At 48.8% G+C, this 22,555-nt stretch overlaps 1 protein-coding gene across 4 annotated transcripts in view; it reads right to left on the bottom strand.

Moving 5' to 3' along the window:
• KYAT1 (kynurenine aminotransferase 1) overlaps positions 1-22,555 on the bottom strand; it is a 32,826-nt gene that overhangs the window by 7,220 nt on the left and 3,051 nt on the right. For 2 of the 4 annotated variants that reach the window (XM_044264731.1, XM_044264732.1), the window contains exons 2-3: positions 4,758-4,970; positions 2,682-2,740 (exon numbers count right to left, since the gene is read on the bottom strand). In XM_044264731.1, the coding sequence (XP_044120666.1) occupies positions 2,682-2,740; positions 4,758-4,853 (155 nt within the window). In that variant the 5' untranslated portion in view covers positions 4,854-4,970. The remainder of the gene's footprint in view (positions 1-2,681; positions 2,741-4,757; positions 4,971-22,555) is intronic. The other 2 variants (XM_044264734.1, XM_044264733.1) reach the window with 1 other exon arrangement.

The following is a 22,555-nucleotide window of genomic DNA, read 5'->3' as shown; positions in this document are numbered from 1 at the left end:
CATCTTAAAAAAAAATAATGTGCTCGGGGCGCCTGGGTGGCTCAGTGGGTTAAGCCACTGCCTTCGGCTCAGGTCATGATCTCAGGGTCCTGGGATCGAGTCCCGCATCGGGCTCTCTGCTCGGCAGGGAGCCTGCTTCCTCCTCTCTCTCTCTCTCTGCCTGCCTCTCTGCCTACTTGTGATCTCTCTCTGTCAAATAAATAAATAAAATCTTAAAAAAAAAAAATAATGTGCTCAATAAAAACTTTCCCACACGTATGCATATGTCCTATTCCCAAGTCACAGTGGGGATGGAGACGCTGAGGCTCGTAGCGATTTGCCCGAGGACTCCCTGTTCGCGCATGGCCCAGCCAGCCTTTGTTTCTTTCTTTTTTTTTTTTTTAAGATTTTATTTATTTATTTGACAGACAGAGATCACAAGTAAGCAGAGAGAGAGGAGGAAGCAGGCCCCGCCGAGCAGAGAGCCCGATGTGGGGCTCGATCCCAGGACCTGAGCTGAAGGCAGAGGCCCCAACCCACTGAGCCACCCAGGCGCCCCCGGCCTTTGTTTCTACATTGGCTCCAAGCAAAGTTTATGCCCTAGACCATTTGCCTGGACAGACTGGGGTCCCACCAGCCCCCACCATCTGCCACTTCTGGCCCCCGCTGGTGGTCAGCTCCTCAGGGAAACAGACAGAGGCTGAGAGGCTGCATGAGAGGCCGGTGTGGGGTTGCAGACTGGCTGGCGGCTGAGGAGTCAGCCTTGGCTGCATTGAGTTTGCATGACAATAAATATTGTTCCATCCAAACTGTCATTTTCTCCCCAGAGCCGCATAATACTTCTGAAGTTGCTGACGCTCAGCTGAAGCTCAGAGAGGCTAGTGACCTGCCCAGAGTCACACAGCACCTGAGGGCAGAGCTGAGCTGCAAAGTTGGGTGGCGGATGTTCTGTGGTAATTGAGACAAGGAAACTAAGCTCCACTAAGCCCTGCAGAGACCCGCTGCCCTCTAGGTTGGGTTCTGAACCTCTCAGGCCACCACTCTGGGGTTAGCCGGAACCTCAGGCCCTTTTTGGTCCAGACTCACATGGCCCTCATCCCTCTGGCACCCCCACTCCTGTCCTGCACATTCTCCCCAGGCCTGCTTCTGCTCCGCCCTGCCTTTGCCATGAGACTTGGCCTCCCTTGGCCTCAACCTCCCCTTCTGTATAATGGGGGTGTTGGGTTCAAGAGACTGCTGGGTCTGTGAGTCAGGAAAGCGTCTTGCTGCCTCTCCCAGCCTATCTCCTAGGCCGAGTTGGACTCTACCTTATCTGCAAAGGCCCCCCGAGGCTGCGCAGCCTCCCTCAGAGACAGAACGGAAGGTGGCATGACTGAGGGGGGCAGGCAGATACTAGAGGGGTTTTGGGTCTGGTTCCTCTGTCCCAAACACCATGGAGTGTCAGGCTGTACATGGAGGTGGGGGGGGGTGCTCGGGGGGGGGTCCTTGAAAGGGAAAAATGGTTGTGGGGGGGCTCCTGGGTGGCTCAGTCGATTGAGGGTCCAACTCCTGATTTTGGCTCAGGTTCTGCTCCCTGGGTCGTGAGATTGAGCCCTGAGCCGTACTCTGTGCTGGACAAGCAGCCTGCCTAGGAGTCTCTCTCCCTCTGCCCCTCCCCCCACCTTCCATCCCTCTGGCAGGAGCACACCTGCTCTCTCTCAAAGAAAAAAAGAAAGATGGGGCAGCTGGGTGGCTCAGTGGGTTAAAGCCTCTGTCTTCGGCTCAGGTCATGATCCTGGGGTCCTGGGATCAAGCCCCGCAACGGGCTTTCTGCTTAGTGGGGAGCCTGCTTCCTCCTCTCTCTCTCTCTCTCTCCCTCTCTCCCTGCCTCTCTGCCTACTTGTGACCCCTCTCGGTCAAATAAATAAATAAAATCTTTAAAAAAGAAAGAAAAAAGTGCTCCCATTTTTATGAAAACGACAGCCAACAACTTTTTTTTGAAAGTACAGGGATGTCGGGGGCGTGGCTGGCTCAGGGGGTAGGTAGAGCATGTGACTCTGGATCTTCTGAGTCTGCGACTCTCTGCTGCTGGCCAAAGGTGGGGGTGGGAGGGCGGTTAGGAAAAATCTTGCATTTTTCTTACACACCTTCTTACTTCATCCATTGTATTACTAGTAACCACGGGAACACGTGTCTTTCAAATTTAGAACAAGTCAACAGAGAAAAGAAATTAACCTCAGCTCATGTCCAGTGCAGAGCTGCCTGTATTTTACATTACCTTACTTAATTTATTTTACTCTGTACTAAGTGGGAAATAAAATCCCTGGAAAGCCCCAAACCTGATGCCTTCATACAGCATATCATTCATTTCATTTCATACGTTGATACAGCATTTAATACAGAGTTTCGCCTTATCCTCCCAAGGCCCTTCAAGGTAGATGTAATTAGCTTCATTTTGCCGGTGGGGAGCTGAGGTTCAGAGCAGGTGTCACTGCCCCCCCCACCCCGCGCCCCAGCCAAGAGCGAGGTGAAGCTGAGATTGGAACCCAAGCCCGCGGCTCCCAGTCTCACCTCTCCCAGGCTGTGGCTGCAAACCTCAGTCCCAGGACGGTGGCCGTCCTGGGTACCCCCGAGTTATGCAGACCCAGACCCCCCCCCAGCCCTGGCCCACCCTCACGCCCGAGAGGGGACCCCACACGCTTCCCCAGCCCTGCGGAGCTCACCATGGGTTGTGGTCAATCCCGTCCAGCCGACGAGCCTGGAGCCGTTTGGCCATGGCGAACTGGAGACAGAGCGAGCAAAAGGTCAGAGCGGTGGAGACCGGCTTTTTTCCGACCACAGCCCCCGCCCCCTTGAGGCAGAGGTGCACATCCGCACTCCCAGGGAGCCCGCCTCTGGGCCTGGCTCCGCCCCATGCCGGGGGCCCCGCCCCCGCCTGCCCCACCCACCATCCCCGGCTCTGTGGGTCCTGAGACTCCGACCAGTTTCAGACTGGATTCAGACCGGATAGGCTGAGGAGGAGGAGGGGTTACAGGAGGGGGAGGAAGGCAATACCACGGCCAACATGCAGCCTGCGTTTAGGACGGCCGCTTCCCTTTAGGACGGCCATGCTAAACTCAGAACAATCTGGCTGGGCCCATTTTATAGATTAGAAAAATCACATTTTTAAAAAAATAATGTTTTGGGGCGCCTGGGTGGCTCAGTTAAGTGTCTGTCTTTGGCTTGGGTCATGATCCTAGGGTCTTGAGATCGAGCCCCTCATTAGCCTCCTGCTTGGCGGGAAGCCTGCTTCTGCCTCCCCCACTTCCCCTGCTTGTATTCCCTCTCTCGGTATCTTTCTCTCTGTCAAATAAATAAATACAATCTTTAAAAAAATATTTTTTTTAAAGTAAACGTTATGCCCCACATGGGGCTCCAACTCACGACCCTGAGATCAAGAGTCTCATGGTCCTCCGACTGAACCGGCCAGGTGCCCAAGAAAAATCATGCTTTTGGAGAATATTTATCAATATGATGTGCTGACATCAATAAAACGGGCTACAAAACAGTACGTACAGTATGATTATGTTTTGTAAAAAAACATACCCTACTACGTATTTGTATACAGGTACAGTTTTCTATAACCATATAGGAGTAGGCGAAAAAAAGTTTGGAAGATAAATACATCAAAATGTTAACAAAGATTCTCTCTGAGTGGTGGAATTATAGGTGATTTAACTACATGTATGTGCTTTTCCCTTCTTTCTTTCTTTCTTTCTTTCTTTCTAGTTTATGTATTTAAGTAATGTATACACCCAAGGTGAGGCTTAAACTCATAACCCTGAGATCAAGAGTTGCATGCTCTTCCAACTGAGCCAGCCAGGTACCCCACGTGTGTATTTTTCTATGGTTCCATTTTTTTTGGTATGGAGATCACACCATATGGGATTGATTCTGATATATGCTTTTTTTTTTTTTTTCCCCTTGCACGTTCTCTGAATTCAAACGTATCTCGGAATCTCCAGCATGAATCTGATTGGCACTTCCCGCCCCCCCCTTACTAGCCCATACAAAACAGCATATCATTGATGGAATCGTGGTTTCAATGCTATAAGGAATTACTGTTGAATTGGGGATACATCATTTTTAAGAAGATAGAGGGGCGCCTGGCTGGCCACAACAGAACATGTGACTCTAATCTCAGGGTTGTGAGTTCAAGCCCCATGTTGGGTGTAGAGATTACTTAAAAATAAAATCTTAAAAATACATACAATGAAGATGAAGTTGGGGGGGAGGTGAGGGTGTATGTTGGGGCAAGGGAAGTTTGAGAAGGTTGGGGTGGGTAAGGGGTACCGGGGTACAAAGGCATAGAGAGAGAAAGAGAACAAAGTAGGTGAATGGAGGTGAATGAGAATAGGAAGGAGGTAAATATAATGCAAGCACAGAAATTCGGGGGAACTCAAAGGAGTGACCCTCAAGTATGACACACATTAATTGCATTAAGTGAGGAAACAGTGCCTGTTTTTGGACTTATGTATAATGTATTCCACAGCCAATGTCTACTGAGCACCTACTGTGTACTGAACACTGGGCTGGGCTTAGGGGATGAAGGGCAGGCAGCACAGCTCCATGCAGACCATTCAGAAGCAGAGCTACAAATTCAAGGTTAGAGGAAAGAGCAAAGGAGGGGTTCCCTCCAGGCTAGAGTCAAGGAAGGCGTCCTGGAAGAGGGGCATCATGCACAGCTTTGAAGCCGGGACAATGCCAGATCATCGGGGCTCTGGGCTGGACAGCAAAACACATGGGACTAGAGCACTTACAGTCTGGTGCATGCACCGAGTGAGAGAAGTTCCAGCCTTCTTTCTCTGGAAGAGCCCAGCCAGGTGCAAATACATGGCAGCCACATTCCTGAACATGCCTCCCAGGGCCTTGGGAAACTGGTGACTTTTCCTCCAGAGGCAGAGAAGAGGGAGGAGAACGCTCTGGCCAAAAAATGGCTCCGAGGCCAGGGTATGGATCCCACACACACAGCTCTAACAATAACAACAACAACAGCAGCAGCAACAATAAGAGCTAATATTTACTGACTGGTCACTGTGTGCCAGGCATGGCAACAAGTGCTTTCTTGCATGATTATCCCTCACACCTACAACCCCCTGACCCCCAGAAACCAGAGGGACCCTTTCAAAATGTAAATTACCTCTAACAAAAGAAAAAAAAAAAGATGCCGGTGAAGATCATGGATGACCCCTAACACCACAGGGAGAGTCGATCCCACATTATGTTCTGAGTCTGGAAACACACACCACTCCTGCAAATTACCTCCGTGCTAAAACCAAATCTAGATCAGATCCTGCCACTGGGTTACTAAAACACAAGGGACAGAAGAATATGTTAAATGATACCATGGAGAGGTGATCCACAAATGACTTTGTTTCTTCAACAAATAAAGTGAAGGGGTAAAAAGTCCAGGGCAGGATAGATGAAAAGAAACTTACATTTAAAAAATGAATGCAGGGGCGCCTGGGTGGCTCAGTGGGTTGAGCCGCCGCCTCAAGGTCATGATCTCAGGGTCCTGGGATTGAGTCCCACATCGGGCTCTCTGCTCAGCAGGGAGCCTGCTTCCCTCTCTCTCTCTTATGATCTCTCTCTGTCAAATAAATAAAATCTTTAAAAAAATGAATGCAAAAAAAAAAAAAAAAAAAAAGAATGCCTTGAAAAGGAAGAAAAATGTTGGAGGGCTTGATGCACAATTTCAAAGCTTACAAGAACCAAGAAAGGATGGTATCAGCATAAGGACAGACATATCAGTCAATGGAATCATAGTGAGAGTCCAGAAATAAGACTCTCCCATGGTCAGTGGTCATATGGTCACTTGCCATATGATAAGAGTGCAAAGAAAATTCATATGGAAAGAACAGTCTTTCAACAAATGGTGCTTGGACAAGGATATTCACAGGCAGAAGAGTGAATGTGTACCCCTACCTCACACCACACACAAAACTAACACATTGTAGATCATGGATCTAAACACAAGAGCTAAAGCTATAAAACTCCCAGAAGAAAACAGGAGCCTGTCTTTGTGATCTTGAGTTAGAAGACGGTTTTGTTTTGACATTTTTTTTGCCCAAAAGCGTGGGCAAGAAAAGAAAAAAACAGATACAAGGGACTTTACCCAAATCAAAAACTTCCGTGCCTCAAAGGATACCATCAACAGAGTGAAAAGATAAAAGTATGGGGGTAAGTATTTGCAAATCATGAATCTGAATTTCTCCAAGGAAGATTACACAAAGGGCTAATATAGGCACATGAAAAGGTGTTCAGCATCCTTAGTCACTGGGCAAATGCCACTTCGTACTCGCTAGAATGGCTACAGCAAATATCGGGGGTAATTACAAGTGTTTCAAGGATATATGAAGCTTATCAGCTAGAGACTTCCATGGCAAAACACATTCTCTTTATTTTTATTCTTTAGAGATTTTACTTATTTATTTGAGAGAGGGAGAAAGAGCATGAGTGACAGGTAGGAGGGGCAGAGGGAGAGGGACAAGCAGGCTCCTCACGGAGCCTCGAGCCTGACCCCCGGACCTGGAGATCATGACCTGAGCTGAAGTCAGATGCTTAACCGACTGAGCCACCCAGGAGCCCCGCAAATTCTCTGGAAAGTAGGAACAAAATTCAAAGAAATCTCTATCACCACTTTCTTTCACCACTGTGTTGGAAGTCCCAGCTGGTGGGGCAAGAAAAGGAAATTACATGTATAAGACCCGAAAGAAATAATATCCCACTATGTGCAAGGGGATACAGTTAACTACACACAATAATTCAAATATACAAACTGGTAAAATTAACGAACGCTCAGCAAGGTGGCTGCCTTTAATATCAAAATGGGAAAATAAATGGCATTGCCACCCCTTCCCCAAAATGCTGCCTTTCTCTTTCTTTGGCCCTACGGCCTGCAGGTGCATTAAATACCCTTGGGCACCAGGAAAACACACACCCAAAAGACAAACACACAAGTCAGACGATTACAAATGTCTAAAGATGCTTCAGGGATGTTGAGGAACTGAAAGCCTGGTACATTGCTTCTGGGAATGTAAGTGGCGTGGCTGTTACGCAAAATGGTCTGGCAGGCCCTCCGAATAGTAAACACAGAACTACTTAAGATACGACCCAGCGGGACACCTGGGTGGCTCAGTTGGCTGGGCGATTGCCTTTGGCTCGAGTCATGATCTTGGAGTCCCGGGATCGAGTCCCACATTGGGCTCCCTTCTCAGAGGAGAATCTGCTTCTCCTTCTGACCCTCCCCCTTCTCGCGCTCTCTCTCTCCCTCTCTCTCAAATAAATAAATAAAATCTTAAAAAAAAAAAAAAAAGATATGACCCAGCAACTCCATTCCTAGGTGTGTAACCCAGAGGAGTGAAAACATGTGCTCACACAAAGACTTGTATGTGCATGTTTATGCCAGCATTATAAGGTGGTAGCAACCTGAGTGTCCGCTAAAGGACAGTAATAAAATGTGGTAGATCCATGGGAGGGAACATCATTTGGCAACAAAGGGGGAGGAGGTTCTGACACCTGCTGCAACACAGGTGAGCCTTGACAGCAGGGTGCTGAGTAAAAGAAGCCACTCACCAAAGACCACACATTGTATGATTTCATTTATACTAAGCAGGCAAGGCTCTCGAGATAGAGAGTAGATCGGTGGATGGCCTTGGGTTGGGGTGGGAGGGTGGGTTGGGAATGTGGACAGACTGCTACGGTTACTGGGTATCTTTTCGGCCTAATGAAAATGTTCTGAAGTTAGACGGTGGTGTGGCCATGCTAAAAACCGGTGATCGGTACACTTGGAACGGTTGAATTATACGCTATGTGCATATCATTGTATCTCAATAAAATGTTTTTTTTTTAATCACCAAGGTTAGGGGTGCCTGGCTGGCTCAGTTGATAGAACGTGCAACTCTTGATCTTCGGGTCATAGGTTTGAGCCCCACGTTGAGTGTAGAGATTACTTAAAAATACAAAATCTTTAGGGATGCCTGCATGGCTCAGTCAGATAGGTGTCTGACTCTTCTCTCTTTTTTTTTTTTCCTTAAGATTTTATTTATTGATTTGAGAGAGAGAGAGATCCCGACATGGGGTTCGATCCCAGGACCTGGAGGACATGACACGAGCCGAAGGCAGACACCCAACCCCCAACTTTTTTCAGTTGTCTGACTCTTGATCTCAGCTCAGGTCTTGATCTCAGGGTTGTGAGCTCATGCCCAGCGCAGAGCCTACTTAAAAAAATAAAAATAACAATAATAAATAAAATAAATAAATAACCTTGTAAAAAGTAAAAATAAAGGAAAATAAAGTAAAAATCACTAAGGTTGTTGTTTTTTTTTTTTTTAAAGGCAGTATCCCTGTGGTGGCCACAACAATATGTGCCTCTGCCAGGAGCCTAACTGACTGAGGAAACGGTGAGGGCTCCATCCCGAGTCCCCAGTGCTGGGTCTGTACCTCCATGTGCTTCCCTGGCTGTTCCTTCCAGTGTCTGGAAGACAGCGAGGCCGGCTGTCGTTAGGAGACGGGGCACTTCCAAGGACTCCCACTGGTTTCACTGAAATTTTCTTTTTAAAAAAATTTTATTTATTTTCAAAGATTTTCTGTACTTATTCATGAGACAGTGTTGGGGGGGCGAGGTAGGCAGAGGCAGAGGGAGAAGCAGGCTCCTCACTGAGCAGGGAGCCCGATGCAGGGCTTGATCTTAGGACCTTGGGATCATGACCTGAGCTGAAGGTAGATGCTTAACTGACTGAGCCACCCAGGCGCCCTTGCTGAAATTTTCTGAGAACGGCACTGCCGTCTGAGACTTTTCCTTCCAGCCTTCCTTCCTTCCATCTCTCTTCCAGGGGGGTCAGAACACGGCACTGAAAAAGAGGTGAGGGTTTGGGGACCTCGGGAGCGGGGTGGGGGGGGTTTGCTGTCGAAGAGACCCAGCAAGCAAAGGCAACATATGACCCTTAACTGGATCCGGGATTGGTGACAAGAACAGTGAAAGTTCCTAAAGGGTATCTGTGGCACAGCTGCGGCATATCTGAATATGGCCTGTCCATCGGAGGGCCTGCCTGGTCAATTTCTTTGAGGGCGATAACGCGGGGCGTTCACATGGGGGGATGGCATTCTTAGGAGGCATGTGAAGTATTTAGGAGTGAAGGGCCGGGATGTCTGCAACTTGCTTTCAAAACATTCAGAGGGGAGCCTGGGTGGCTCAGATGGTTAAGCTTCTGCCTTTGGCTCAGATTGTGATCCCCCGGTCCTGGGATGGAGCCCCACGTAGGGAATCTCATCGCGGAATCTGCTTCTCCCTCTGCCTCTCCCCCTCCCCGCCGCTTGTGCGCTCTCTCTCTCTCTCAAATGAATAAATAAAATCTTTGAAAAAAATAACAATAAGCCCTTATTATCTTAAAGTTGCTTCGGTCAGAACATATCTACTAAAAAAGAAAAGATTCAGCAAAGACACACAGAAACAAGGGCAGGGCAGAGAGAGGCGTTTGCAAGTGCCGTCGGTCCACGACATTGGTCCATTCAGCAAGGGCTGAATGCGGGTGCTAGGCAGATGTGTGGCCACTGCACGGTTCTTTCTCCTTTTCTGTAGGTCCGACTCGGTCAAAACAGAAGGCTGAGAGGCAAAGGAGACCCCCGAATGCAGTGCATGTGATGAGGGAACAGAAGGCAAGCAGGGGACAAAGCAGAAGCTGACACCCCACAACACCCCCTCCCACGACCCACGAGATACATGGGACGTGGCTCAGACGCTCTGGGCTGCCCTAAAGGCAAAACAAACAGTTAACTCATGAGATCACAATCCTGCAGGGCCTGAATGTCCCTCCGTTTACAAATGTCCTGGTGATTTACAAGGAAGAAGCTTTCTTATCAATAGCCTGACTTCCAGAGACCCGTAACTCAGTTTCCCTAAGCCCTAACATCACCGACCCCTCCCTAAAATTGAGGAGGCTGAAGCAGGAGGAAAGGTCAATAAAATAGAATTTCTTTTATACCTGCAGCTCATTAACAAGGACCTGTGATAGGAGGAAGCTCCCAACTGTCTTACTCTTAATGCCTTACCAGAAGGAAAACCAACTTTGACAAACAGCAAAGCCTCCGGGATCCTGTATGTCTTCTTTGATTCATGAAAGTTCATTCTCGAAACCTCCCTTTTTCCTTACCTCCCCCAAGTCACATAGTCTATAATCAGCCGCCCCTCACAACCCGGGGCAGCAGCTTTTCCTGCCCACAGGTCCTGTCTTTAATAAAATGACCTTTTTGCACCAAAGACATCTCAAGAATTCTTTCCTGGTTGTTGGTTCCAGACTCCACCCTGCTGAACCTCATCTATGCTCGTTCTAGAATGAGCATCACATGGGCATCTGGGATTGTGATCCACAAAACCCCGGGTTATAAATGGTGCCCCCTGCCATCCTGGCCCCCTCCCCCGTGGGGCAAGCATTCAAGAAAAACACACCAAGCTGTTTATTCCTTATCAATCTCTTAGGGAATGTCTGGAAAATCTGGTAACTGATTGAGCAAGCGGGGTTACGGGAAAGGGAAGAACGGGCTGAACTGGACCTCTTTGACCCGAGGATGCAGGGCTCAGAGCCAGAGATAGAGCCAGAGAGAGATAGACAGAAGGCTCACCCTGGGGGTTGCATGTGGAGAAGACCCCACCTCTGTTTGGTGGGTGTGGAGGGGGGTGAACCAGAGAGAAAGAGGCTGCTTGGTTTTGAGCTAGTCACTTCAGGTTCCCCAGGTAATGGGGCGCCAGCCTCCTTGAGACCCTACACCGCCCCACACCCCACCCCCTCCAAGCTTGACTACTTAGGACTTGTTAGTTCTCATTTCAGGTTCGAAACTGTGCCAGGCAGGAAAGGCTGGGTAGATCATACCATCCTTAGGCACTGTCACTCGAGGGTGGTCCTTGGGGAGGGGGCTGTGGGGCCCGGGGGGGGGGAGCGCCCCCCAGCAAAGCTTCATTAGACTTGCAAATATCTAGACATCCGCTGTGTGGGCTCCATTAAGGGTCCCCAGATGTTAGGGGTGAGTCTGAGGGACGAATGTGAACAGTGACTGGGTAACGTACGATACGAAGAAATCAGTAATTTATTGGCTGTGCTAATGGTATCGGGGATATCTTTCTTTCCTTGTAACAGTCCTTATATTTTAGAAATGTCTCTTTTTTAAAGATTTTATCTTTTTAAAAAAAGATTTTAGTTATTTGTTTGACAGAGAGAGACACAGCGAGAGACGGAACACAAGCAGGGTGTGTTCAGTCTTCCTGCTGAGCAGAGAGCCCGATGGGGGGCTCGATCCCAAGAACCTGGGATCATGACCTGAACCGAAGGCAGACGCTTAACCGACTGAGCCACCCAGGCACCTTAGAGATGTCTCTCGAAGTACTGACAACATAATATCTGGGATTTGCTTCAAAATAATCCAAAATGATCCAGATTGTGGAAGTAGGAAGCGGATAGGGGAACAGAGTTACTCCCTCTGTCAGACCATGGGTGAGACTGGGCAGGTCAGCACACTCTACTCTACTTTTGTATGTATTTCGAAGGTTCCACACGTCTGAGGTGGAAGTCACAGCCACAACATGGAAGGAGCCTGGGCCTGTGATAATAGGGGAACCATCGGTGATCTCTGGACTTGGGGGGAGGGGATGGATCTTGTTCAAGATGCTGTGATTTTGTTTTCTTTTTCATTAACAGGAAATTAGGTCTCATGACTAAACCCTCATCAGTGTCCTCAGCCGCAGGAGATCAGGAGAGACTGAGAAGTTGCGGTGAGGGAATGCTTGCCAGGGGGCCGTGGGGTCTCAGTGAGAGGCTGTTGGAACTTATTATGGTATTTGGGCTTTGGCAAAGTAATTTGGGGGAGGGTTCAGGGAAGCTAGATCACTTTATGGTTAGATATCACAATAATCTTTTTTTTTAAGGTTTTATTTATTAATTTATTTGAGAGAGAGTGTGCATGAGCGAGGGGAAGAGCAGAGGGAGAGGGACAAGCAGACTCCCCGCTGAACGCAGAGCCAAAGGCAGGGCTCAGTCTTAGGACCCGGAGATCGTGACCTAAACCTAAATCAAGAGTTGGATGCTTGGTTGGGGCGCCTGGGTGACTCAGCGGGTTAAAGCCTCTGCCTTCAGCTCAGGTCATAATCCCAGGGTTCTGGAATCGAGCCCCGCATCGGGCTCTCTGCTCAGCAGGGAGCCTGCTTCCTCCTCTCTCTGCCTGCCTCTCTGACTACTGGTTTTTTGTTTTTGTTTTTAAAGATTTTATTTATTTATCTGACAGACAGACAGAGATCACAAGTAGGTAGAGAAGGGGCGCTGGGTGGCTCAAAGGGTTAAAGCCTCTGCCTTTGGCTCATGTCATGATCTCAGGGTCCTGGGATGGAGCCCCGCATCGGGCTCTCTGTTCAACAGGGAGCCTTCTTCCCCCTCTCTCTGCCTGCCTCTCTGCCTGCTTGTGATCTCTGTCAAATAAATAAATAAAATCTTTAAAAAAAAAAAACAAAGAGTTGGACACTTAACTGACTGAGCCACCCAGGCACCCCCCAATAATCATCTCTATAGGGAGGCAGGTTCAAGTGAGGCTATACTTGGAGAACCAGCCCAGGCGTGCCAGGAGAGGAGGGCACTGGGTTTCCAGTGGCTTCGACAACGTTCATGTCCGTTTGTGCTCAGACATGATTGCAGAGCGTTGTGTTTTTTTCCTTCTGGATTTCTCACGGTCGCCACGTGGCCTTGTCTGATACCGGTGTACCGTGCAGTTGTGTTCAACACAACACAAGTCCTATCTGTGGCTGTCAGGCCAGCTCCTGGATTCTAGAGGCTGCTTTTCTCTTCCTAAATCCTCCTTCTAAGAGTAAAATCCAAAATCTTTACCATGTTCTAGAGGGCCCCGTGAAATCAGCTGTGAGGCCACCTGTCCCAGCCATTTCCTGCCACTGTCCCTTTCGCTTGCTGTCCACCCCCGGCCACACTTGCCACTCCCGTCTACCTGTTAGTTGTGGCCCTATATCCACTCTCCTTCTAGAGCAGCGTCTGCAAACTTTTTCTGTACTGGGCCACAGCAGATACTGTGGGCTTTGCAGGACCTACAGTGTCTGTCACAGCTCCTCAGCTGTGGCAGGGGGAGTCTGCTACTCCCTTTCCCTCTGCCCCACTTCCCTGCTCATGCTTCCTCTTGCTCTCCTTCCTTAAAAACAAAAAACAAAAAACAAAAAACCCCCCAAAAAAACTTAACAAAAAATAAAGCTGTATTAACAAACCCTGGTGGCAGACCAGGGTTGGACTGTGGACCCTCTAAGTGTCTTGAATTCTCAGACATGTCCACGCTGGGCTTCCAGCAATTTGTCCATTATGTTTAAGTTTTCGTCCCCCAGAATTGGGCCACGTGGAAGTCTCTGCTCCTCTAAGTCACGATTGTCTGTATCTGCTGGTTTGTCTAATTTTGGAGGCAATCGTTTGCCCCGTGACCTCCTTTCTCAAATGGGCCTAAGGTGTTGATTTTTCGATTTGGCCAGCTTTCTGCTTGCGAGGATGGTGGGATGACTTCCAAGCTCCCCACGCACAGGACTGGAAACCAGAAGTCCAATGAAACCCGCCTGTTCATGGAATTTCATCACTACCCGTGGAATGCTCTAACTTCATTACAAAAGAGAAATAAACAAAAATAATTAATAATGCACTAGTCAGGCTTGCCCACTCTAGAAGATTCCATGAAGTAGATAGCTGCTTGCACCTGCTTATAAGAAGTAAGTTCAGCCTGACCAGGGCAGCTACCTGCTAGTCCCTCCTTAACCCCGACGCAGCCCAGCCTCTTCCCCTGGGGTCTTCCAAAGCATCTCAGGGCACTGACAGTCATCCATTCTGTCCAAAGGTGGGGCATGCCTCCCTCCGTTCTTCAGTCATCACCTTCTCCAGAGCATCTTCTGGGGCCCGGCCCTGGCCTGGGGCTGAGACTACAGTAGGGACCAGGAGCTGTCGGCAGGGGTAGGCGGGAGGAGAAGAGATGCCCCCAAGCACTGTCTCCTTCATTCATCCTGCAAGTATTTCCTCATAAGTACAAACACATGTTATGGTTTGAACTGTGTCCTCCAAAAGTGAATTTGAAGACCCGGGGCATCCATGAGTGGAAATAGGGCCTTGGTAGATGTGATCTATGTAGAATAAGGTCATACTGGATTCGAGTGGAGCTTACTCCAGGATGACTGGTGTCCTTCGAGGAAGGGAGAAGAGACACAGACACACAAGCAAAGGCCATGGGAAGACAGAGGCAGAAATGGGGGTTGGGGAGGTGTCTGCAGGCCAGGGAGCTCCACGGATTGCCAGCAACACCACAAGAGAAAACCATGGGACAGATTGACCTCTAGAGGCTTCGAGAAAGCATGACCCTGCGGACGTGCTTCATTTGGGACCTCTAGTCTCCAGAGCAGTGAAAGAAAAACTTTTGTGTAAAACCACCCAGCTTGGCGGGACTTCAGGCTGGCAGCTCCTGGAAACTAACGCAATGGGACACCAGAGGGCGCTCCAGGCACGGGCTGGGGGAACCTGGGAGTTTGGGAGGGCTCCCTGGAGGAAGTGGCATTAGCACAAAGGCCCAAAGCAGGGAAAGTGACCCTGGTGGAGAGGGCGGTGCAAAGGCCCAGGAGTGGAGGAGGGCTGGGAGATGTCAGGGGCTGAGAGTTGATGCTCTAGTTTCTCAAAACTGAGTCACTTCCCAGGGGAACCCTGCAGGAAGTACTCCCTGGCGGCTGTAGCTAAAAACCAGAGCTTGGAACAACAAAAGGTAGTGTAATTATTATCTGAGGAAGGACATTCCACAGAGTGTCATCTGGGGAGGCGGGGCGGGGGGGGGGCGTCAGTGTGCCTCAGCCTCAATCAGCCAGGGGACATGAAGTCTGAGTGGTCAAGTCTGAGTGTAGGGCTGGTCACAGGAGGCACCTTCTGCCTGTTGCAATGTTCTAGGGGGACCGGCTGTCCTGCTTGCTCAGGATTAAGGGGTTTCTCGGGACCGCGACCATCCTGGACACATGGGGAGGGTTGGTCTCCCTGCCGAATACAGGGATGGCTGCCCTGTTCTGGGTCCGATGTCCTGCTGATTCCTCCAAAGGGACCCTCTTCTGTCTCCTGACTGAAATCTCCGCATGTCCAGCAGAACAGTCCTCTCTGACACCCTTACCCACATCATTCCACATCTATGAATTCTGTCCTTTCTCCTAAAGTGACAGTACCTCCTCTGCCCTAAATTATACCTCTATAATCTCACTGGATTCCTGTGGTGGGACTAATATTAACACAATTGGCAATCAGCTCTAATCTCACGAGCGCTTGCTTTGTACCAGGCACTGCACAACTGGTGGCTCCGTACGTCATCGGACCCTTTTAACAGCCCTGGAAAGCAGGTGCTTTCCTCACCTCCATGAACAGGCAAAGACACTGGTAATAATGATAAAATAACAATGAACACTCATACTGAGCTCCCGGAGATTGGAGAGGGGTCTGCAACACCCGATGCCCAGCTCAGGGCAGAGGGTCACACCCCCAAGGGAAAAGATCCCAGCTCATGGCTCTCGCCTGTCCTCTGCCACCACCACAGACCCTCACCCACTCTGGGTACCGCCTAACTCTGGGGAAAGGAGGTGCCTTGGAGTAACCTGGCTCCACAGAGAGCAAAGAGAGCCCGTGCTGGATGAGGATGTGCTGAAGCACTGGCACTGCCTCAGGGCTGGAGCTGGACACCAGCAGCCGCTTCTCCTGCAGCAGACTGCCCGGGCAGGGGGTGGCTGGTGTGGGTGGGCTGGGGCAAGTCTCAGGTCATGGGAATGAGCATCACATTGTACCATCCGTGGGCAGTTCTGTCCTACTGTCGCCAAACTCCGTGCCTGCCCACGACTGGGCCCTGAATAATTCCCTGGAGAGATGATTAGAACATAGACTTCGGGGTGCCTGGGTGGCTCAGTGGGTTGAGCCTCTGTCTTTGGCTCAGGTCATGAGCCCAGGATCCTGGGATCCAGCCAAGCCCCAAGTCAGGCTCCCTGCGCAGCTGGGGAGTCAGTTGGGGAGTCTGCTTCTCCCTCTTTCTCTCCTTCTGACCACCTCCCACCTGCTTACGCTCTCTCTCCGTCTCAAATAAATAAAATAAAATCTTAAAAAAAAAAAAAGCAGCACAGACAAATGGATACTCAGGGGCAGATACTCAATGGGAAATAAGGGATTTTGGTAAAGTCACTCATATTTTATGGATGGAGATACTAATGACCAGGGAGGGGAAATGACCAGGCCAGATTCTACCAGGACATGGTCATCTGAGTCACAGTCCTGGCATTTTTCTCATCTCCGCATGCTGGCTGATCCAAAAGACATTATGTACTAGGCAGAGAGTAAGCTGCTACATAAACTTTCGCTGAATGACAGAATGAATGTCTATTACTCTCACCAGACAGTGAGCTCGGTCAGACGAGGACTCTCCTCTGTTTATCTTTTTATCATCACCATGTGGCTCAGGGCCTGCCACACGATAGGTGCGTATCTTTTCATTGCCCCAGCAAATTTTTATTGAATTTCTATTACATGCTATGCCTGTGCCCTATGCCACCACGTATATTAACAGCGAACAGGATACCTTCCTTTTCTTCAAGGAGCACACAGTCTAATGAGGGAGACAAGTAATGAGCCCATTTTAATTTAGTATGAACCTCAATATACAAACAGTTCTTATAAATCAATGACAAAAAAACTAACTTCTCCAAAGGAAATAAGAAGTGGGCGAGGTATAAATTCACAAAAAAAAGAAAATAGTTGATAAACTTGAAAAGGTGCCAAGCCTTACTCATAATTAACAAAATGCAAATTAAAATGAAACACTATTCTCTGCCTCTCAAGGTGGTAGAGGATAAGAAGACTGAGACTCACCAAACTGATACTACCATACACTATGAGGTTATAAGCTATGATCTGGGAAATACCAAGTTAGAATGTTCGCCGGTGTAACTTTTGGAGGGCAACTTCACAATAACAATGCACATTACTCTTTGATGTTGGAAAGACTTCCTCTTTAGAAATTTATCTTACAGGGATACTCACACATACACATAAAGAGCTCTCGATGATCAATGCAGTGTTGTGTGTGAGACAGAAAAACCTGGAGACAATCCAATGTCCATCAGGTGGGGGCTGGCTTAATATATTCTGACTTATCCATACAATGAGAAATGGTGCAGCCACTAAATGGAGTAAGATTAAGATTGCCCTTAGCGTCCTAACGTGGAAAGAAATATAGGTTACGTGAAAAAGGCAGGTTGATATCAAAGATTACTACAAAGCTTCAGCAAGCAAAACAGTGTGGTATTGGCACAGACACACAGACCACTTTTGAATAGAGAGCTCAGAAATCAACCCAAACATACGGTCAACTAATTTTTTTTAAGTCTTTTTTTAAAAAAAGATTTTATTTATTTATTTGACAGGAGGTAGAAGGAGAGCACAAGCAGGCAGAGCGGTAGGCAGGAGAGGGAGAAGCAGGCTCCCCACTGAGCAGAGTCCGACGTGGGGTTTGATCCCAGGACCTTGAGATCTGAGCCAAACCTTCAGTGGGTTAAAGCCACTTAACTGACTGAGCCACCTAGGTGCCCCCACATGCCTTTTCTTTAAAAGTAATCTCCAGGGGTGCCTGGGTGGCTCAGTAGGTTGGGCCTCTGCCTTGGGCTCAGATCATGGTCTCAGGGTCCTGGGATCGATCCCTGCATTGGGCTCTCTGCTCAGCAGGGAGCCTGCTTCCCCCTCTCTCTGCCTGCCTCTCTGCCTACTTGTGATCTCTCTCTCTCTCTGTCAAATGAATAAATAAAATAAAATAAAAAAGTAATCTCCACACCTGGCATGTGGTTTGAACTCACGACCCTGAGATCAAGAGTCCCGTGCTCCACTGACTGAGCCAGCCAGGTGCTCCCCGGTCAATCGATTTTGACAAGGGTGCCAAAATAATTTAATGGTGGAAGAAACAGTCTTTTCAACAAATGTGCTAGGACAGCTGGGTGGCCACAATCGAAAGAACGGAGTTGGGGGGTGCCCGGGTGGCTCATTCTGTTAAGCGTCTGCCTTTGGCTTGGGTCATGATCCCAGGATCCTGGGATGGGGCCCCACATCAGGCTTCCTGCTCAGCGGGGAGCCTGCTCCTTCCTCTGCCTCTGCCTGCCACTTCCCCTGCTTGTGCTCTCTCTCTGTCAAATAAATAAAATCTTTTTAAAAAGCTGTTAATTATTAAAAAAAAAAAAAGAATGGAGTCAGATCTCTACCTCACTGAATCCACAAAAACTGACTCGAAATAATCAATGACCTTGATCACATTCTTGCCAATGTCCTTTGTGTTTTTAAAAAAAATTTTATTTATTTATTTATTAACATATAATGTATTATTAGCCCCAAGGGTGCAGGTCTGCGAATCACCAGGTTTACACACTTCAAACATTTCCTCCCTTGTATTTTCACTGTTGTGAAATATATCTGGCCGTTCCTTTGATATGACCTCTTTGCCTGGCATCCCTTCCTCTAGGACATCTTCATCCTTCTGGTTACAACCACGTGCATCAGGTACGATGGTCAACCTGCCTTCACTAAGTTTCTCTACTTGCTGGAGTTTCTAGAACAGCGAAGGGCTGTGCTGTCAACATCCCTACAGCCAGCGCTTTCTTTCATCATTCCACTTAGGTTCAATGCTCATTGTTTAAAGATTTTGTTTATTTTTTTTAAAGATTTTTAAAGATTTAAAGATTTATTTTTATTTATTTATTTATAATATTTATTATATATTTTATCTATTTTAAATATTTCAAGATTTATTTTTAAAGATTTTATTTATTATTTATATATTTTATTTATTTATTTATTTATTTACATATTTTATTTATTTATTTGACAGAGAGAAACACAGCAAGAGAGGGAACACAAGCAGGGGGAGTGGGAGAGGGAGAAGCAGGCTTCCCGCTGAGCAGGGAGCCCAAGGCGGGGCTCGATCCCACGTCCCTGGGATCATGACCTGAGTCGAAGGCAGACTTGCAAGGACTGGGTCACCCATGTGCCCCTCAATGTGCATTTCCTGCGGTCTCATCGCTCTGCATTTCTCTGCAGCACTTTCATCTTGGTTGGCCAATTCCCTCTTCTGATGATCACTTGTGTAGTCTGTCCTGTGGGTTCACCACGGGGAGGCAGGAGGCAACGCAACTACGGAGCTTTGTTGGGTGTGTGTGTGTGTGTGTACTGCAGAGCATGCCTGGTGTGTGTGTGTGTGTGTGTGTACTGCAGAGCATGCCGTGTGTGTGTGTGTGTGTGTGTGTGTGTGTGTGTGTGTATACACTGCAGAGCATGCCTGGGGCCATTCCCTGATCGGCTTTCCAAGAAGTGATGTGATTAGTCAAAGCGCATCTGCGATCACCACAGCGATCCGTAGGCTTAAAAGGAGCAAAGTTTGCACTCTGGACCATGACTTGTAGTTAACCGGACATCGCAACGGAAGTTGGAACGGTGTGGCTGAGGGACCAGTGTTATTTAACTGAACCTTCGTGCCTGAAACTCATTCTGTTGTGCAAAGCAAGCGCCGCTTGGCTATGTACAAGGCTGTCTCCAGGGACACGGCTAAATTATTAATAGTGGTTTTCTCCGGGATGGGGTTAGGGTCTTACACACTTCCATACTTCCCCAAAAAAGAAGTGGGAGTGGGAGAGGCTGAAGGTGGCTTCCCGCAGAACAGGGAGCCCGATGCAGGGCTCGATCCCAGGACGCTGGGATCATGACCTCAGCTGAAGGCAAACGCTCTACAACTGAGCCACCCAGGTGCCCCTCAACACTTTGTTTTGTTTTGTTTTTTTCAGGCTGTGAGGCTCTGGAATCAGACAGACCTTGGACTGAAGCCATTTAATAGCTGTGTGACTTTTGGCAAATTATTAAAGTTTTTTAAAGACTTTATTTTACTTATTTGAGAGAGCAAGAAAAGCGAGCATGAGCGGGGCGAGGGGAGGGGCAGAGAGACAGGGGACGCAGACTCCCCGCTGAGCAAGGAGCCTGCTGTGGGGGCTCGATCCCAGGACCCCCGATCATGACCCAAGCCGAAGGCAGATGCTCAACCGATTGAGCCCCTCAGGCGCCCCAAATTATTCAAGCTTTCTGAGAACCAAGTCTGAATCAGAATGATAATAGCACCTGCCTCATAGAGCTGTCGTGAGACGTCAGTGAAAGGCCATGTGAAAGTCACTTAGCGTGGCGTCCTGCGAAGAGTCAGGGTTCCACAAATATCATCACTGTTACTGTTCTCCCTCCAGTATTCACTGGAGCAAAGTACCCCAGTGCGGGCAGCAAGGGGCTCCATCTCACAACCCTGATATCATGACCTGAGCCGAATCAAGAGTTAACCGACTGAGCCATGCAAGTGTCCCTTTTCCTTATTATTTTTTTAGATTTTATTTATTTATTTGACAGAGAGAGCGCACAAGCAGGGGGAGTAGCAGAAGGAGAGAGGGAGAAGCAGGCTCCCTGATCAGTGGACAACCTGATGTGGGGCTCGATCCCAGGATGCTGAGATCATGACCTGAGATAAAGGCAGCCGCACCCCCTCAACCCTTTCCTTATTTATTTAAGATTTTATTTATTTGACAGAAAGAGAGATCACAAGTAGGCAGAGAGGCAGGCAGAGAGAGAAGGGGAAGCAGGCTCCCTGCTGAGCAGAGAGCCCGATGCAGGGCTCAATCCCAGGGCCTCGAGATCATGACCTGAGCCGAAGGCAGAGTCTTTAACTCACCGAGTCACCCAGGCGCCCCCACCTTTCCTCATTTTTTTTTTAAAGATTTTATTTATTTATTTGACAGAGAGAGATCACAAGTAGGCAGAGAGGCAGGCAGAGAGAGAGAGAGAGAGAGAGGGGAAAGCAGGCTCTCCGCTCAGCGGACAGCCCGATGCGGGACTCGATCCCAGGACCCCGGGATCATGACCTGAGCCGAAGGCAGTGGCTTAACCCACTGAGCCACCCAGGTGCCCCCCTTTCCTTATTTTTTAAGTAGGCTCCACGCCAAATGCAGGGCTTGAACTCATCACCCTGAGATCAGGAGTTGGGCATTCTACCAGCTGAGCCAGATAGGTACTCCTCGCTTGCTTTTGGATAGACATCTGTGCCCCTGCCTGGCATACCCCTAACCTCCAGTCCTATCTCCCTAGCAGGGCCCAGCCCCAGCTCTGCCTCCTCTCCGCCTGTGTTCACCTGGGCCTTCCTCTGAACTCAGAGGGCGCCCACTATACATCTGACGCCTGTGCTAAATTCCCTACTCTTCAAAACAACCTCCTAGGAAGGCATTATCATTCCTATTTTGCTCAGAGAACAAAGACCACTGAGCTGAGAGCCTGAGCTGCGATTCGAATCCTAGTTTGCTGTTTTCAGACGTCCAAAGGCTTTCCCCAAACACCCCTCTTTCAGGAGGTGGAAGCTGTTGCCTCCATTAGCTCCCCTGCCTACAGACCAGCAGCCCTTGGGGGCTGGAAACTTGCCTCTTCCGGCCCGTGGGCCGGCTGTGACGCCTAGCCCCAAGCCCCCCTAAGCCAATTCCATGCAATATGGAGATCTGGTTTCCGTGTTTCGCAAAAGGGGCACACCTGGTATTTGGGGTGAGTCAGTCCTCCAGGGGGCAGATCTCTCCGGTGTCTGGAAGGATGTTTAGCATCCCCTGGGCTCAAAATGTGAGGTGCCCCAGTTACTGAGAAGACACAAACCACAGTGCTTGGGAGATGGGGCCCAGGGAGGGGCAGCTTGTTACACGAACAATCCCAGAAAATGAAAGCATGGGCATGGATAGAATGGTCCCAAGCTCCACTCTGAACCAGCTGTGGGGCCTTGGTCACGCCACACCGCAAGCTCTCTAGGCTCAGCTTTCTTGTCTGTCCGAGAGGATAACAATAAAGCAGCCATTGACAGAAGGCGCTCAGCACAGGTCCTGGCCCGTGGGAACCTGTCCAGAAGAAGCTGTTAAAACAGGGTGCCCGGGCAGCTCAACTGAGCGGCTGCCTTCAGCTCAGGCTATGATCCCAGGGTTCTGGGATCAGCCCCGGTCTCTGCTCATCCGGGAGTCTGCTTTTCCCTCTCCCTGCATCCCTCCCCTCTGTTTATGCTTGTTCTCTCTCTCAAATAAATACATAAATAATCTTTAAAAAAAAAAAAAAAAGCTGTTAAGATTTAAACCTATACATTTAAGTTTCTTGCCAGATAATGAATCCTGATTTTTCTTTTCTCTTCTCTTTTTCCCTTTCTTTCTTTTCTCAGTCTAGAACCAGAGTTCCTACAAGCCAAAGATTTTGTGAAAACTTGTTGAGTTGCGGCACCAGGGTGGGTTAAGCCTTTGCCTTCAGCTCGGGTCACAATCCCAGGGTCCTGGGATTGAGCCCTGCATCATGGGGCTCTCTGCTCAGCGGGGAGCCTGCTTCCCCACCACCCACCCCCCACCCCCGCCTGCCTCTTTGCCTACTTGTGATCTCTGTCCGTCAAATAAATAAATGGAATCTTTAAAAAAAACACAAAAATCTGTTGAGATGATCGTTCT

The sequence above is a fragment of the Neovison vison genome, chromosome 9, assembly GCF_020171115.1.
Source record: "Neovison vison isolate M4711 chromosome 9, ASM_NN_V1, whole genome shotgun sequence".
NCBI classification, from domain to species: domain Eukaryota; kingdom Metazoa; phylum Chordata; class Mammalia; order Carnivora; family Mustelidae; genus Neogale; species Neogale vison.
Note: the sequence above shows the minus strand (reverse complement) of the source record. Positions and strands in the feature narration are given on the sequence as shown.